This window comes from Netta rufina (assembly GCF_964035555.1).
Source record: "Netta rufina genome assembly, chromosome: 1".
Classification (NCBI taxonomy): Eukaryota; Metazoa; Chordata; class Aves; order Anseriformes; family Anatidae; genus Netta; species Netta rufina.
The window spans coordinates 183,229,564-183,248,481 of record NC_140123.1 but is presented as its reverse complement, the minus strand read 5'-3'; the positions used below and the strand labels follow the sequence as shown (position 1 = coordinate 183,248,481).

Genomic DNA, 18,918 nt, shown 5'->3' with positions numbered 1-18,918 from the left:
GCAATCATTTGTAGTGCTCTTTGTACTCTGGAAGAGCAAATGAGGCATGGGGAATTGTTTTGTCCCTTAAAATCTTCTGTCTTTCCCACTGGGGACTATACAGTTTGAAGGAAGAAGGGCGAGAAGCTGTTCAGCGTGCATCGTGGTCCTGGGTGCCTGGAGCAGCACAGGCTCCCCAGAGCAGGTCCTTGAAGCCAGGGAGCAGGGCAGGATGGGGACAAGGTAGGCATTGGCAGCCTCCCTGGGGACAGGACTGAGCTGAGGGTTTGATCTGTTTTTTGAAGATGTCACAGGCTGTGTTATGAAGTGGCTGTTACTGGGCTACACCTTTATTTTATTTAAGGGCAACTGGTATGACGTGTACTGAAGGTGAGAGGGGAATTTTGTTGGTTGTTTTTTGTAATAGCATGTCAACTGTCATCTGCCTGTCATCCAGGGCATTATGGAGGAGCTACAACTCTTCTTTACTTTCATATTTTTGCTTGTGACAGGGATCCAAAACTCAGTGTAGTCTGCTCAGACTTACTCCAGTTATCAAGGTCTGATGCCCAAGGCCTGAGATCTCAAAATGTGTCTTAGACTACCCCAGCTTGTTAAATCTTTCTTAGTTTGAATACTTAGGTCAGAAGAGCAGGTAACTCCAGCACTTGGGTTCAACTCCTGGAGGGGAAGGGCGGGATGGAAAAGGGGAGCAGCTGAGATGCAAGGACAAAAATTGGCTGAAACTGAACTGAGCTGTGTGTGTGGCATGGGGGAGAGATTATCCTGACTCTTGATTTTTCTCAAGTGTGTTTCCAGCTTGCTGCTCAGCTGGCCTCTTAGTTTTGTTGGTCCCCTTTGAAGGCTGTATTATCTTTTGACAGCATGACAGCTGCGGCCAGGGATGGTTAGCTTGAGAGCTTTATCTTAACCGTAAGAATACTGATGTTTTCTGCGTAGCACTTTTGACTCTAGACCTTCTGCTTGTTTATCTGCTCTGAGAAAGAAAGATTGTCACAAGTTCAGTTTGTTTCAGCTTTCAGGGTATTTTGCACAGCTCACCCCTTCTTTCAAAGCTTTTTTTTAAAGGAGGATATGATCAATGTGCCAAAGATAGAGGAGAGCTAAGAGCTGTTCAGCTGGATTGACTCTGGCTCAGGTGCACTTCAAATAACTTCTTGTATTGTGATCCTGCTGAGGAGTTAAATACACATCTGAATTACAATAAATGATGATTAGTTAACTCCTGGAATAATATTAGCTGAATATATTTCAACCTGTGATACTTCAGGTCCAGGTGAGAAACTCTGCATCAGCCATTTACAACAGAGAAACGGTGTTTTGAAAACCTTACCTTGCACAAATATGTAAGTGTGCTGCTCTATAACATTTAAGATTTCTGTATTTATTTCACATTCAGATGAGAAGAGGCATTGCCACTTCTTCAGTTACCAGACCACAGCTGTGTATTTTTAATGATCACTAGATGATTGGATTTACTGGTTTAGCTCAACTCTCAGTGTTGTGATACTGTTAAATTGCCTTGAATCGGCTGAAACAATGCAATGCACAGCAGCTATGTTTGCTGTGTAGTAGTATTCTAGTCATAAATAGCACGTTATGCATTTTAGTGCAGATTACCTGTTAGGTTACTTATTTTTAAGAAGTCCTAGAATAACAACTTGTAGTTTCCTGTGCTACTGCTGAGTAATCTAAAGTGAGGATGTTCACAGGTATAGGAACAATAAAAGAACAACACAAAACAAAATAAAAAATAATTCAGAAATGTATGATGTAGTAGGGATTTTATAAAACTTTTAGAAGTATTAGGAATGGTGAAAGAGTATTCTGTAGGTGAGTTTTGTGTCCTCCAGAGAAGAGCTATGAGTTTATACCATTTTATTTTCGTATAAGTAGACTATACACGTAGAGCTACATCTGTAAGATTAGAATCTATGTTAATAAACAGTGCTGAAAGTACAACCGAGACAAACAGTCTGGAAAGTTTCTCCGTGGGCAATGGAAATAACATTGCATTACATCACTGTGGAGAAGATGCTCTTAAGCTAAATTTCAGCAACTTTTCCTGTCATGGGAAGTTTGTACAGTGTTTTGGTTTCAGTGATTTCAGTGGAGCTCACAATTTGTGCCACTCAATGATACAATACACAGTGGTTAGGATTTGCCCGTACAGGCAATATTAGGCTTAAGGTTACTGCAAAGATGGTTAATACCTACAGAATACTCTGTGTGCATGTGTATATGGGTGTTTTTGTACAGTGATAAAAATGTTTGATGATAAAGTTCTTGAAATACGGTTTGTAGACTCTAGTCTTCTTAGCTCTCATTGTTTAAAGCTGGAGGGAATGGCAAAGTTTAATACAAACACAACACAGTGCTAAGTATTCTGCCAGATACTTATTCGTTGTAAGAGGTTTGAAAACAAAGCTCCAAAATACTTCTTTAAAAATTCAGAAAAGGAATTGTCAGTACTGAAGTTATGAATTAATTATACACTTGTCAGCTTATATTTTCATCAGCATTCTAAAAAATCAAAAAGTTGACAGGAGAAAGATGTCACTTGAGATGCATGAGTGGTAATAAGCTGTTACAGGAGAACAGTAACTACAGCCTGTAGAAAAGAAAAAATTCATGGCATCACCTACAGTCCTATATGAATGCCTAGTGATTAAATGCAAGGAATGAGTAATAATTCTGTTTATATAATCTTGTATTTAAAATGGTAAACAAGCTAAAAGTTGTTTCTGTTTGAGGCTTCAGAACTCAAAGGTTGCCATTCTCATAATGCTCTTCAAGGGACAGCTTTTACTTAGAAGGAAAATGAACGTGCTTTTTGGGAGGGAGGGGTAAGCTCTGTTATAAATAGCATTTGCTATGCATTTGCAAAAAGGAAAAAAAATCACTTTCTGATTTATGACAACGAATATATTGTTTTTTCTTCTATTTCTTTAAAAGGTACTGAATGTACTCAATAGTTCTGACAAGTTATTTCTCCCACTGTTATAGAAGTTGCACACTTGATGCATCGTATTTCTCTACTTTGCTAGTGCCCCTTATATTATTGGGGTGCAGGAAGAGCCCAAGGCCTTTGGTTTATATCATCTTTCGGATGATTATATCTGAATGACACTTGTAATATTTTTGGCTTCATAATATCCACTAGATTTATACTTGCTTGAAGATTCTTACTCAAATCCTTGATTAACTTTCCCGATAACAAAGGGGAGAATATATTGTGTTTTATATATATGACACAAGACACAAGTACTATGTATAAGAAATTAATTTGATGTTTAACTTTATGATTAATTTCAGTTTCCAAGATATAAAAAATGTGGAGAACACTGCTTTTTAGAGTTTTGTTATTTTTTGAGGTACTGCTTCGTGATAATGGTAATTCAGAACTCACTGAATGTTACAAAAGTCTCCCCAATAATGTGTTTAGACTGTTTTAGAGTCTAAATTGATTCAGAAATAGTGTTTATAGGAAGAATGAAGGGAAATCATATTTCAGCAACATTTGACTGCTAAACATATATAAGGATTTGATTAAGCAGTAATATTGAATTGTACTAGCTATAAATGGATAAACTTTTTGGATGGTAAATAAATATTTAAGTTTGTGACCAATAGTAGTCTACAATTAATGTTTAATTAGTAAAATTATCAATAAATTTATTTTAGTCTTTTAGTTAAGTATTTTTTTTCTTTCACTGTCAGTTTAGCAAAATGTTTGTGTTGTAGGTTGCATGGAAACTGGACATACTGCTTTATATTTATTATAATCCATTTGCAGCAAAGATGCTTTGGGATTAACCTCTGATTTCTGTAATTTTTACTATAATTGGTTTTTATTAATGCTATTGATTCAATAATGATGTTAGTAAGAAAGAGAATATTTTGCTTTTATTCACACAAGTAATGTCACTAGTTAGGTCACTAGGTAACTAGTGCTATAGCATATTGTTTCAGTTGTGTATTCCCAGTAGGGCACTGAGTAATATGAAAGTTTAGGCTCCTGTTTAACTGTACGTGACCATCTTCAGGTATTAACAGTTGCTCTTTGTTTAAGATTGTTAGATTTTTCAATCAGAATGAACTAATGGAAGATTTTTTTTTAAGTAATAATAAATGAGTGAGTTCATTTTGAAAATTCCTCTATTGTAATAGGATTGCATCAAATAGCTTACTAGATTTATGAACTTTTTTTTTTTTTTTTAAGTCATCTTTCAGGTTGGAGATGCAACAAGAATCTGAACTGCTTAGAAATTTATGTTAAAGAGTAGCAGATTTTTTTCTGTCAGCTTACTGAAGTGTTTATTTTATGACTTGCAGGTAGTGTTGTATCCAACATCCAACAGCTCAAAGTCACCTGATCTACATAAAATGATAGTCCCCAAAAACAGCCAGGACAATGACTTGAAAATTAAACTAGCAGTGAGAATGGATAAACCACCTCACATGAAGCACTGTGGGTAAGTATCCATTATACAGTCTGCCTGTATTTTATTTTTTTGCTTCAATGTGCATTCACTGTATTTAACACTACATAGATAAAAACACAAAGATTGTGAAACAATATAAATCTATACAGCAGTTGCTCTGGTATGAAATTGTGTTATATCCTTGTTTTATACATAAAGTTTGAAATAGTCAGGAATAACGTCCAATTCAGAAGTTTAGTGAGGTGTAAAGACAAATGATGAGCTGGCTAACGTGCAAAACTAAAAGTAGAGCATCAGTTAGAAACTGGTTTTAAATGTTAAAATTTGTAGCACTTTGGAAAAAAATAAAGTTGATACTTAGGAAATTAACATTTTTCTATTGTAATAAGATATACACCACTCAGTGCAGTGGCATTTGCAACACCGTCTCTCCCTTTCTTCCTCTGTCCACTGTCTGGTATTTCTCTTGAAAAGCATTTGGGTAAGTGTACCAGTTTAAGGATGTTTTTCTGTCTAAGACTGAAACTATATGCAATGCAAAATTTGTAGAAACAGCCCCCTGCATAACTGCCACCACTATTCCTCATCTCGACTGCAAAAGCAGGCAATGTTGCCTGCAGTAAGGAAGGCTCTGTCTCTTGCTAAAAGTGATGAAGCAATCACCAGAGCTCTTTTTCAACTTTCTAACTTCTTCTGAATTCAGTGGAAGTATATTTCAAAAGAGAACTCTTCTAGATGTTAATGTATAATTAGTAATGGCTGTACTATTTAGACTTCTTTTTAATCTCTCCCTGTTAATATTCTGCTTGTTGTAGTTGTGAACATTTCCCATATGTGATACTATCTTTCTTCTTCCTTTTTTTTTTTTTTTTTTTTTTTTTCTTAAAAGAAAAAAACAGTTTACATAAGTTTTGGCAAAGCTGTAATTAGGCTGAAATTTCCCATTTACCTACCTCAGCCCTCATTTTGGTTTTGGGAAATGCAGAACTGATCAGGACTGTAAAAACAAGACCTGTGGACTGTGGCCTGCAGTCGGTAACCAGGAGTTGGGAGGACAGAGGGGGAAAACAGGCATGGAGCCAGAGGGGCAGCCCAAACTGTTGTGCTTAGAGATTGGGACTGAGATCAGAAGACCTAGAAGTAGGGCTACAAATACATGGATAAAGGAAGTAGAATCATGTGGCAGGATTGAGCAAGCTGAGTAAGGTGGAAGGAGTGAAGAGGGCTTAGGGAGGAGAGAAGAGTGTTAGTCTGCACTAAAATGTGATGCTCTCCTGTCAGTGCCCTCCCTCTTCCCTGCTTGGTAATTGTGGCACATACTTGCCTGGATTTGGTCCATTAGCATCATTTCAGTCTTCTAGAGCTGTAAAGTATTGGACTAACTGAAGCAGTGAGTGCTGCAGAGGTGGCACAGTGCTGCCCATGTTCTTCAGCAGTTTGTCACAAAGCATACACAGTGCTGGGATGCAAGGATTGATTTGTGCCTCTCAATACCTTTAATTCCTTCTGCCTGTCTGCGACACATCGGATTTCTTCACTGGGTGTTAAGACCAGCAACCAACTAATGTGAGTGTGGTTCTGCCAGGGAAACAGATTAACCCTTGCTTAATTCAAATGCTTACTCTATTGACAGAAACTAATAGGGCAATAATAACTGAAAATAGTATAGCAGTAACATTTAACAAAGCACTAGTTGAACCACATGAGTAGCAAGTAGTATGCAACAGATTCATTTAACTTGCACTTGACCTAGCATGGTTGTATACTCCATTTTACAGCTCCCTTGGGGAGGTTGTGCTCACATGCGTTGCTTCCAATAGGTGACAGGTTGCTGATCCACATGCTGTCCACAGATAAAATTAGGGTATAGCATGCTGCTCTTTTGACCAGGGTCCAGCAACAAGGACAAGGCTCCAGTGCTTCCTCCCATTGTGCTTCAGGTTTCTCCACAGAAATTGGCTCAGCCAGTGGCTGTTCTTCTGGGGTCTTCAGAGGGTTTTCCTCTGGAAAATTTGCTTTTCCATACTAGCTTAGGTCCCTAGTCTTCTTTTCTGAACATTACATGGGTTGTCCAATAAAATGTTACTTTCAAGGATTTAACTCAATCATCATTTTCATCTACTGTTTCTGGTTACTTCCTCATGCTGCTTTTGGATACTAATCTCCTGGCACAGTTGTTTACTTCCTCATTTTACTGTAGGGTCACTGCTGTCACTATTCTCCAGGCAAAAACTGGTTTTCATCTTCCCACCAAAAATGCTCAAGGTCAGTCATAGTTTCCCTTTCTTACAGCCATTAGCTATGAAGATTGTTACCTACACATTTGTCTAGCAAAGTCCATCTCCTCCATCATAAATATATTTGAAATTAAATAAAATGTTAATAATACCTCTATTGACCATTGAAAGAGTTGATGAAGTATTTTATGAAAGCACTGGAGTTGCAGTGAGAGTGAAGAAGAGGGTGTTTATTTGGAGGGAAATACCAAACTGCTCAAAGTATTATTTATGTGTAAAGTCAGGAATCCTTAATGTTAGGAAAAGCAATCACTGAGGCACTATCTGCTGCTTGACTTCCTCTGTGAGTAAAAGGGTTGTTCTAAGTGGACATTTGCTATGTTTTCAAGATAGATTCCTGTCCAATTCATCACACATTAAATTTATTCATGTTCAGGACTGATTCTTCATTTATCTGAGAAATCCTCATTTATGCAGGGGCTAGAAAACATACAGCAAATGAAGGAGAGTATTATGGGAGGCAGAGGAATATTTTGTGCTGCAGGTAGCTGAGGGGTGCCTGGAAGGACTAGTTTTTATCCCTAATTGTGCTAAAAGGAGAAACTAGTCTGCTTTTCCAACTGTAATAACTGGTGATATGTCCCTCATTTCCTGTGCTCAGTTTGATAAACTGGAATGTGATTTCATAGTGGAGCACAACATTCACAAGACAGCTGAAATCAGTGGCAACTAGGCTATAAATCTACATAGAGGTAAAAGTTGTATTAATCCAGTTTAGTTATGAAGTTGTCATAAACACTTGAAGGAAAATCTTGGAAAGCAACTGGTAGAATGAGCTCAGGGAAGAAGGGAGGCAGCAGCCACCTCAGTCACACAGGAGCAGAGGCTTGCGCTCTGCCAGCCAGTGTTGTTGTGGTGCCAGGCTCTGCAGCTCTCTGGTGAGCCTGCATGAGGTAGAAAAGCAAATAACTTGATTCTGGCTATAAATTGGTGTTTGCATAGCATGCAGTGAAACAGGCCATAGGAGAAAGTAAATTGCTGAAGAGCTGGAAGGCAACTGCTGTTATCCTGAAGAGCGAAAAGTACTGGGATGTTTTTCCTTTTTCCTATTTAGTATGTAGTCAGATATTTAAGCACAGTGTCACAGTGTACACAAAAAGGGGAAAAATTAAAGGGTGTGTTCATTCATATTTCTGGACTTTTGTCATTTGAGCAAGTTGTATTTTAATAATAGGCTTTTAATGTAGTTAGTGTGATTATCCTCCTTACATTGTAATTCTTCAGCTTCTTTTTCAGAAACATCTCATGTTTTACCTTCACCCAATCTTTCAACTAGACAAATTGCATTAACCATGTGGCAGAGTTAACAAGCAAACATACAAGGTTCCTATTTGTCTCATTGGAGAAAAAGGCAAGCTGTTGGCATTAAGTAGTGCCTTCCAGCTGGGAATCTCAAAATGTATTCAAAATTAAATTAAAATCTTACCACACAGCCAATTTCAGAAAGAGGGATTTTATTAGACTAATGCTATATCAAGATTTTAAAAAAATAAAAAAAGGTAGTATGAAACCCGTTTGTCAGATATAGGAGCTATGCTTAAATATTTCAAATTCTGCAGGATCGGTAAAACCGACAGGCCCAAACTATTTGTGGGTTTACAGTTTTATTTCTTGGAAAAAGTTTCTCCTATTTAAAACAGACTTTATTTATTGATGCGGGACATACTGACAGTCTTCAAAACCTGTCTTGCATTTATGCTTCAAGAATATTCAGTTTTATAAATTATACTGTCTTGTAGTTGGATTGATATTTTAAATTCACAAACAATATTCTGGACTGCAGCACCTTCAGATCATGCTCCCTCTTTAAATTTCCGTCATAACAAATAATTATATTTCAAATGAAAATACAGTTTCATTTTTTTTCAATACAAATTGAAACCTTTCTAAGAGCAAGAAATAACAATTCTTATGATTCAACACTATAATGAATCTCAGTAGCAGTAGATTTGTACATCTGCAAAAAAGAGGTATATGCTTCAAAAATAAAGACTACTCATGCATCTTACTGTGTCTTACTATTTATTTCAGATATTTCTTTTAATGTGTGCATGAAAGGCTGTCACAGTGTGAAACAACCTGAAGGATACATAACAATCCTTTTCTAATTAAACCCTGTCAATAGATTAGAAGGGGAAGCATGCACTGCTAGAATATTCTGAGTAATGACAAGGTAAATGTCACTCATTAATGGGAAATTGTAGAACAGTCCTGAGTATTGGCAATTCATGATACTTCAGATTCCTTTCTCATCATTTCTAACGTTGTCTCACAGATTTCAGTAACCTTTCCCTAGTCTAAAATGCAGAGTACATTCAAGAGATTTATCTTTTATATTAAGCCAACAATCATACAATAGAAAGAATTGTATCCATTTCTTCCACTACAGTTTTGAATCTAAAACAAATCATAAGAGGAAATAAATAAATACGGACAATAAACTTTCTTTATAAAATGCTAAAATCTTGTTTATTTCTGCCAATCTAGAATAGTAGTGTTAGGGAATGTTTGCTTCAGGGAGGCTGATTTGCCTGTCCTTAACTCATAATTAAATTAGGGTTGAAAACTCAAGGAGGACAGGTTAATCCATTCAAGAGATGTGGGTTACAGTAAATACCTTCTTCTAATGCATTTTCTTTTGAAGTACCTTTGCATATCCATGTGCATTTAAAACATGCATTATTTTTTAAAGTATATGTCAGTTGAGTTGTCTGTTAGCATAGCCTAGTGGTTACTGCAGAGTATTATTCTATTGCCTTAAATCTTGACATAAAAAAGGAATGTTGAGATTTTATTACATAGCTTAATTTAAAAAGATAGGTAATGTTTAATGATAATATTTTATAAGGGAGATAAAAAATAATGTAAAATTCTTACAAATTGACCAGCCTAAACAGGATAATATTATAAAGTAGTATTATTTAGTTTTGACTTCTGAAGTAAAACATTTCAGTATTTTTCTTTTTTTCCAGAACTTTTTCCAAGATTTAAATTTATCCCTATAAATTCTACTTTCTGTTGTGACATGTTGCATTTAGAGTTGTTCATAGAATCACAGAGTGGCTGAGATTGGAAGGGACCTCTGGAGGCCATCTGGTCCAATGCCCTGCTCAAGCAGGGCCGCCTACAGCAAGTTGCCTGGGACCATGTCCAGGTGGCTTTTGAAGATCTCCAAGGAGGGAGACTCCACAACCTCTCTGGGCAACCTGTGTCAGTGTTCAGTCACTGTCAAGTAAAGAAGTGCTTCCTGACATTCAGACAAAACCTCCTGTATTTTACTTTGTGACTATTGCCACCTGTCCTGTCACTGGGCACCACTGAAAAGAGCCTGGCTCCATCCTCTTTGCAGCCGCCCTTCAAATATTTATAGAGATTGGTGAGATCCCCCCATGACCCTCCTTTTCTCCAGGCTAAACAGTCCTAGCTCTCTCAGCCTTTTCTCACAGGAGATGCTGCAGTCCCTTAATCATCTTTGTGGCCCTTGGTTGGACCCTCTAGAATATCTCTATGCCTTTCTTGTTCTGACTAGGGAGCCAGCAACTGCACATAATACCCCAGGTGTGGCCTCACCAGTGCTAAATAGAGGGCAAGGATCGCTTCCCTTGACCTGCTGGCTACACTTTGCCTAATGCAGCCTAGGATACCACTGGCCTTCTTTGCTGCAAGGTCACACTGCTGGCTCATCTTCAACTTGGTGTTCACCAGGACCTCCAGACCCTTTTCTGGCAAGCTGTGTTCCAGCTGGGTGGCCCCCAGCAGGTACTGGTTGCTGGAGTTGTTCCTACCCAGGTCCAGGACTTCTGCTTGTTGAACTGTGTGAGGCTGTACCTTTGATTTCTTAAATTTTTGTATATGGAATATACATTCTGCAAGCACTTGGTTATTTATGTGCCTTGAATTTCTCCCTCTCTCTCATTTGGAAAGCAATTATTTTGTCAACCTTTTTTGAACTTACACTCCAAAATTATATGTAATCATTTAGCTTTTTTTCCTCTTAAAACCTTTTTTTTTTTTTTTTAAATTATTATTTGTATGGGTGTATTGTAAGAATATAAGGATCACCATGAATTTGCAAACCTTTTAAAAAGTCTTTCCTCTTGTATACCTAGGACTGACTGAAATATTCTTAGAACATTTATAATCAATAAATATAACCCCTATATGTGACTGAAATCACGCATATCTTCTGCTGTTGCTGTAGCTTTAGAGCTGAAGAATATCTGTTAGAGTAATGTCCTGGCTAACAGTCTTCCAAGATGCAAAATTAGAAGATAAGTAATTTTCCCCTCATTTTTTTATGACACTTTTCACCCACTGATAGAGGAGTTCATTGGAGAGGAAGGCAGGTATAATTATCTCTGTTTTACAGACAAGTGAAATGAAGCACAGGCATGAATAGCAATCACTCAAGGTCACAGGCAATTCAGTGACAGAGCTGAGGATAGCACTGGGGTCTGCTGGCTCCTCTGTGGGTACAGCTGTAGTATGTAACTGTCACCTGGATAAAGTGTTGTCATAGCTACTAGCAAGCCTATAAGTCAATTATAAAGAGCTGTATGGACACTGAAGTCAGCCAGGATGAGGATGTTGCCAGCTTTTATATGCTGTTTCTCCATGGTCACCTAGCAAAGGGTAGGACAGGGAACAGAGTTAGTTTTATAATTTCAAGTTGTATCATTTGAAGGCTGATCTGAAGATGAGAACTATTTCAAGTATCATTATTTCAGAAAAACGTGTGAGGTGACCGCAGTAAAAAGACTGTTTCAAGTCTGGGCTACTTTTAAAGATAAAGATGACAGGAATACAATTGCATCTCTTGAGCTCTGTTGCAGACAGGCCTTTATGCTGCTTATAGTGAATTTGAAACTTGGTTTCAGGCCTTTCTCTGAGCCAAACACATACATATAGCATTTTTTTCTTAAAGCCAGTAGGCATACAGTCGCTTCAACAAGAGAAAAGTTTTAGAAAACCGTATGTGTCCAACATCTTAGAAAATCCTTCCTAATAATTTTGATGATATGGTAATATGTACCATGGATATATTCAATTGTTATTATTTTCCATTAGATAAAAACAGTTAACTTTCTACACTACTTTTCAACAGTTAGTGAAAATGTTTTTCTCATTTGTGAATATTGTAAATTTTTTTCTCATAAAAGGGAGAGAGGCCTGCCTGAGAGGTTCCAGTTGTTTTTTCATTTATCAACACAGCGTATTTGCATGAATCAAATGTAAAGATAAGTAGATATTTATCAAACTATAGCATTTCTTCATCTACATACATAAACTCTTCTGTATCTCTCTGTAACATTTGATTTGTCTTTCCAAGTTTGTGTGCAGCACATCTGTTTGAAACCATAAAATCAGTATATTAGCACCATCTAGCTTTCTATTTGTTGCTATTACACTTTTGCTTCCAGATTAAAAGAGGGTAGCAGAGCACTGACTTCAGCTGCTGCTTTGAAGAGTGGGATTCTCGCTGTCCTTTGGCAGAAGGCTTATTTTTCAGTTTGTGAACATAAAGACTGGGAGGTATAAGCAAAGTAAAATGGTAGGAACTGTTGAGCTTGTTTGAATTTTACAAATCTATTCATCACATTTGGAATCCTTTCCTCATTATAGCAGCCCCAAATTTAGATAGTTAGGCTATGTCAGAGTAATCCAAGTTCTTTCAAAAATCACTGGATGTGGAGGAATACCTTGACAGTTTTTTTTTTTATGAATGCTAAGGTATTGACAGTAGGAAAATTAAAAAAAATGGGGAGGGGGAAGGTAAACACATAGCAGTGAGGTAAACACCAGAGCCTTCTCTCTATGTATTGCATTCAGAAGTGTAGATTATGTACTAAATTAAAATTAATGACAGATCATCAGACAACAAAGTTTACAAGAGCAAGAGGCAGGCTTTGATCCTCTTTTTTCTTTTGCCTAATTCAGTTTCTCAAATCTATATTGAAGTCAGACCATGAGTAGCTACCCAAGTGATTTTTACAAGCTAAATCTCTTCTTATTTTAAGTGAAACTCAAGCTGCTTTCATAGATAGCAAGATAATTTTGCTACAGGTAACCACAAGGTTCAGAGAAATACTATCTTCACTTCTGGTGAGATTTTCTACTAGCTATAAATATTGATCTCTAAATAACGTAGTGTCTATGTACATGCTCTTATGAAAATTAATGAAATAAAATGAATATTTTAAGTGAAATATGTTGGAATTTCAATTAATCCCTGTGAGGACTTTTTGTTTCTACCAGGGGTAGTTTAGGGATTCTGATGTCCTCCAACATGTACAGGTTGTTCCATTTGGGAGCACAGATGCTTGATCTATATTTTTTAACACCTGCAGTTTTGTTCAAAGCATTTTCTTAACAGAAGAACTGTTGATCTGTAAGAAATATGAGGGGAGAATATCAATGTTCCTTATAATTTCTATTACAATTTCTGTTAGAATTACTCCCTAATTAGTCTCAAATACATTTAGGAGTTAGATCTGTCTACAGACACTTGAGAGGGATTGCCCATTGCCATTTGCGGTGTCAAGCCTTCCAGTGTTGTGAGATGACCCATAATTCCTTTACAAATTTTATATGAAAATGGAAGGTATTGCTACCAGTCTGCTACAAGAGAATCCTATCACAGAATCAAGTGTGTATCCAAGTCATCTGGGTCTAGGCCGAAATTACTCACCCTCTAGCACTTTCAAGCAATTCCAAAAGACAATCTTTTCTTGTCTCTCCTATTGCTGGCAAATGGGATAGTGTTTTTGTTTGTTTGTGGTTAGCCTCAAAATTAGTGCTTAAGTTGTCCTAAGAACCTCTTTCTCATGTACTTATGGTTCCAATGGGTTTTTAAACACTAATGAGTATGTCAATAATAAGGAAGATGAACAAAATTAGGCATATCTAAAGGGTCTTTGCTAGTGAAGACACATCAAGCAAAAGTGAGATAGAGTTTTTTTTTAATCTAAACAAAATATTTCAGATATGACCATTTGAGGAAGTCAGAATGGGGTCTGGTGGCATTATCTTTTACAACAAGATGACCAGTACCATCAGTCTTACATGTCATGGTGCATAAAATGAAGGAGACGTGTGAGTGTGTGTGTGTAAAAGGGCAGATGCATGCAAAATTTTACCTGGCCTGCTCTCCACCCTGTCTGAACTGTCTGAGAGTGCAATGCTAGCACCAGTGCTGAAGAACTGCTGGGGTCGCCAGCTTGGTTACTTGCTTTTGAATTAGTTGGCTCATAGCTCAGACTTGATGCATGTGCAGTGTCACCTCATGTTTGGTTGTCATATACAGGGGACCTTTGAGACACTGCATAAAGGAAGATTTCAGTATGTCTTTGACAGGAGGGCATAAGTAAGTATCAGAGTTTCAGTTAGGTTTCATTGGCACAGAAGAGAGAAAAGGAATGGAGTGCAAAGCATCATGTTCCAATCCATATTCAATCAGACCTAGCCAGACTGTTATCTTTTAGGGCTAATCAAGACAAGTGCTGTACCTGTATGTAGTTCTGTGGTGCTGAAGGAAACTGCAGTACTGCCTGTGCCTTACTCAGTACCTCTTAGAGAAGAAGTGTTGTATAGCTGAAGAAGGTGGTCGAATTTCAAACACAATTGACTGTTGAAGAGAAAAAGTCATACCAGTACAAAATGTGAGCAGCAACAGGAGCATACAGCACAGCAAATACCGCTTCATATTCAGAAATGGCTGCTCTGATTTTTACATCAAGGTATGCCAAAGTGTCAACTAACAAGCAGCACCACATATTTGTCTGTGTAGAGCATGTGTTTTCTACAGAAGAAATGATCCCGCAAGAAGGATCTGTCAGTAACTGAAAAGCATTCTGGCTGGGAACAGCAGAGTAATTTGGGAGATGTAAAATGTAGTAGTGTGAAATTTATTGCTGATTACCTCCATTTGGAAAGAAGTAGCATTACTGATCTGTAATGTTACCCAATTATTTTTAAACAACACGAGCTTTTTACTAATACTTAGGAAGAGGAAATTACATTTCTTCTCAACAGTAATTCTGAGACAGTTGCTGACTCCAAAGATCCAAGACCATGAAACACGAATGTATGAATATCCCTTTCTTCAAGACAGACTCATGTATCCAGCTCAGAGTAAACCCAAGTGTTTCAAGAACTTTTGGCACATGGAATGTCCAGCTAAAGGACTGAGACTAACTAGGGAGCTCCACAGGTAATCATGCCTTTTCTGTGAGCATACTAGTCTCTGGCTTATGGCATAATTTTTAACTTTCTAAAAGAAGTTAGTTCCATCGGTTTGCATTAATTCTTTTGATATGATCTGAATGCTTGACTGTTATGGTTAATAAAAGCATATGTCTCTCTGAATGATTGTTTCTGTCATTTTAAATAAAAAGTTTCAAAATGGTAGTGTAAATTATTGATGGTAATAAATCAACTGCAGCTGTGCCAATCACAAATTAACAGTTGAGTTTACCTTTGGAGCATGAAGTTTTTGCTAAGCGGAAGGTGCAGGAAAACTTTACTACTATTTTATGTGGTCACTACCTGTTCCCATGTTATCTTTGTACCACAAGAAATAGTAAGCTCACTTAGAAGATTCTTGGTACATATTGCCAGTCTAGCAGTCCCTAAACAAGAAAATTGGCCCATACTAGCAACTTGAATATGCCCTGATATGAGAGATCTGTGGCTCTGCCTTAACCTTTTTTAACCAAACCTTTAACGAAACCTTTTAAACCTTAACCAAAGATCACCTTTGGGTGATCCTCACAAGAACACAGGTGAAAGGTCTTCTGGACTATAGTAAGCGGAAAGAACCTCATCACGCACAAGCTTTTGTATCTGTTATCAGAGATCATTGTCTTCTGCAAGATACAACATGGGAAATTAAAATGGGACATTCCATTGGCACTGGATAGATGGTCTCTTTAAAACCCTTGCCAATTCTGTCCTACCAGAATGGTAATGGATAAATGTGAGTAGCTCTCTGACAACAATATTAATATCCAGTTAACACTCAGTTAATAAGCATAGCATGATGCCTGCTCTCAAAGCTTTATTTTGGGCTGACCACACAAACAGGTTCATTATGGTCATATTACTATCCTTTTCAGAAGCATGAAAACTAGAAATACATTGTTGTTTTCACTCAGCATCTGAGCTCCTGTTGATGTGATCCAACCACAGGCAATGCTGTCTTAAGGATGTTATCTATTCTGTTTTTGTCTCTGTTTCAGGTGTTGTTAAATCTAAAGTTCTGTGATTTCTTCCTCTAAATTTTTATAAGTAAACGCAGGTTTGACTTTATTGCAATTATTTTTGAACAGCAACTGTGTATCTTAAATAGATCTGGCAGAAAATGAACTACAGAGAGAAGATTTGAACAGCTGAAGTATTCTGAAATTTTCAGAAAAAAAGTCAGAGAGGCCTTGGAAAATGAGAATAGAAACAAAATTAAAAGAAATAAAGCAATGACTTACAGTTCAACAAGAATATTAGTCAAATGTTGACCCATAATCAATAAGCAATTTTAATTTATGAATGTAACAGCAATGGATTAGATTTTTTTGTTTGTTTGTTTTAGTCAAAAATGTCATTCATGTAGCTATAATTATCTTCTGTTTCTTGCTAAATTCTGACAAATTCATCCTCATTTTGATATTCATAAGGCCATTTATTCATGTATATATTAAGGTAACAATTTCCTGCATTTGTTATAACAGCAAGATGGAATGGCCTGATTTTAATTCACTTGTACGGATGTATGGATGCCTTGCTATTATTATTCCATGGTGCCTCAAAGCAATATTTTCTGTTATGCTACTTTAAATTTTGCTAAATGCTAGAATTTTTATTGTGTTAAATGAATACTAGCATTTTGCTGTGAAAAAAAGAAAAGTGCTAATGTGTTAACTGTCTTCTTTTAAAGTGATTTTAATATTGCACAATTCTGCAAAATCAATTGACTGTAATCAGTTACTTTTTAAAAAGGAAAATTGAACTTCATGAAAAATGACACATTAAAATTACATTAGTGATTGATTGGATAATGATGATGGGTTAATGCAAAATTACTATGGAAGGAAGAAGCAAAAATGTTTATCCTGCTGCTAGATCCTTAGAGAACAGATTATAGCTATGAGCCTGATTTTCAGTGCTTCCCACAGTAATTGCTTCTGAGGAGGCATGGGGAATCTTGAAGACCTTAATGATATGCCACTGCCACTTTAATTGCTAAGAGAAGCCAAGAGAATCCTAATTGCCAAGAGAAGCATTACTAATTAAGGTGTCATTCTTCATTCATTCCATAGTAATTAATCTGAAATATTTGTAAAAGCTGAGATATAAATTTAGATCCAAACTCACTTAGCTTAACCACAACATACTTTACATGAAAAAGATCTATGGGTTAAGCAAGGTTAACAGTTAAAAACATGAAAGTATACTTTTTTTTTTTCCTTATTTTTTTTTCTCATAACTTTAAAAAACATGAAGTTAAAGAATTAAGAACATATTTAAGAACTAATATTTAAATCATGATTCTACTCTTCCATTAAAACATCATTACAACTATTTGTATAGGGTGTTCATTTTTCTTATATATTTCTCTGTAAAACTAGTTGCTCCTGAGAATATGAAGATGAATTTTCTTCAGCTCTCTGGTGAACAAAATTATGCAAATTCAGTTGTACGTCTTTTGGCTTTAGATGGTGGTTTTAACAAGACCTGTTCTATCTCCCTGCCTTCACTATGATTTAATATGTGAAGGTTATGGTTAGGTATGGAAAATTCCCATAATCAGTACTGCCTGTGTGTCAAATCCTCCTTTGGTTCATTACTGCTAAAGTCCTTATTCAGCACTGAAGAATAATCAATTGGAGTGAGCTGGTCATATTGGCAGAGGTTCGTTTCCTCTGTGTTGTTTCTTTGTACCATGTTCTCCTCAGCTTTCTTTGATGCAGTTATGTCTCAGGCTCTCTGGGTCCTAAACTCTTATTCTTTGGGCCTGGCTTGTCTCTTGTGGTTTACCTTTCTGGTGTACCCAGACCAAATGCCAACTTGTAATGCCAATGTTTCAGGCTTACCATGTGAGATCTCAGAACCAATGACCAATCATCTCAGTGAACCATACAACTTCTAGGTAGACTTTTTTGGTCTATATAATCAAATTCTTGTCTGCATTTCTCAACTTTAAATCTTCCCCCAGTCTAAACTTCCTGGACTTTGTGTGTATATGTGAGAAAACAGAAATGAAGAATAAGCCTTGGCAGCAGTTCTTGGTTTATCATGTTAGGGAAGAGGTCACTTCAGACCATAAAGATGGTGATGAGTTGCACTGCAGCATCACTTGTCTAACTGTGGCACCTATGAAAGATTTTTAGCTGCTGATGGCTACCAAAGTTATGCTACCCAGTACAAAGATGGAAATCTCTTAAGACCTGAATGGTGTGTGATGTGCCTCTTGGCTACAGAGGGAGCTAAAGGTGATGTGTGCCCTCACACATTTGTAAAGTGACTTGGTGGTTGTTGAGGACCTGATATCCACCTTGTATGCATTTCTAGGGATTTACTCCAGCCTCTGCCTGGTGTTGTCCTGAACTGACTGTCCGTTAGTGGCTGGTATATGTGAGGTGCACTGACTGAGCACTGCTTCTGGCTTCATTTCATGTGAGAGGAATCCAGTTCCCAAGCACAGAATCTATTCTTTACTGTGGACCATGTGCTGCAGCAGGGTCAATGGAGATATCACCTTCAAAAGCACAGTCCATATTCAAACTAAGTTACCAGTGTGGATGCATCCTCTTTTGTTTAGGTAATTAATTAAAGTTCCTAAATGTAGTTGTCAGAACTGGGCAACAGCTTCCATTGATGCCCATGTCAAGGAGGTGTCTGCACAGCTGCCCATCCTGTCAGTGTCCATCCTCACAGTCTGCATCTCCTCAGGCATGGAAGAGGCTGAAAGGTTGAAGTTCTTCCTAGCTGAGATACTGCTGCTGAACAAGCAAAGGTTCGATCCTGAAAATACATGAAATATATGTTCCTGTAAAACCATAGTTTTCATGCTTGTAAATGTTTGCTTCATTGAATTTTTAAAAATATTAAGAATAAAATCCATACTGATTCCTTTATTGGAAGTGCTCTACTCACAGCTTCAGAATTTTCTTTAAAAATAACAA

At 37.0% G+C, this 18,918-nt stretch overlaps 1 protein-coding gene across 6 annotated transcripts in view; it reads left to right on the top strand.

Moving 5' to 3' along the window:
* Window positions 1–18,918, top strand: part of CADPS2 (calcium dependent secretion activator 2) — a gene marked incomplete at both ends in the record, with an annotated part of 310,262 nt that overhangs the window by 156,156 nt on the left and 135,188 nt on the right. For all 6 annotated transcript variants that reach the window (XM_084296609.1, XM_084296611.1, XM_084296606.1 and 3 more), the window contains one exon: window positions 4,336–4,475. In XM_084296609.1, coding sequence (XP_084152735.1) covers window positions 4,336–4,475 — 140 coding nt within the window. The remainder of the gene's footprint in view (window positions 1–4,335; window positions 4,476–18,918) is intronic.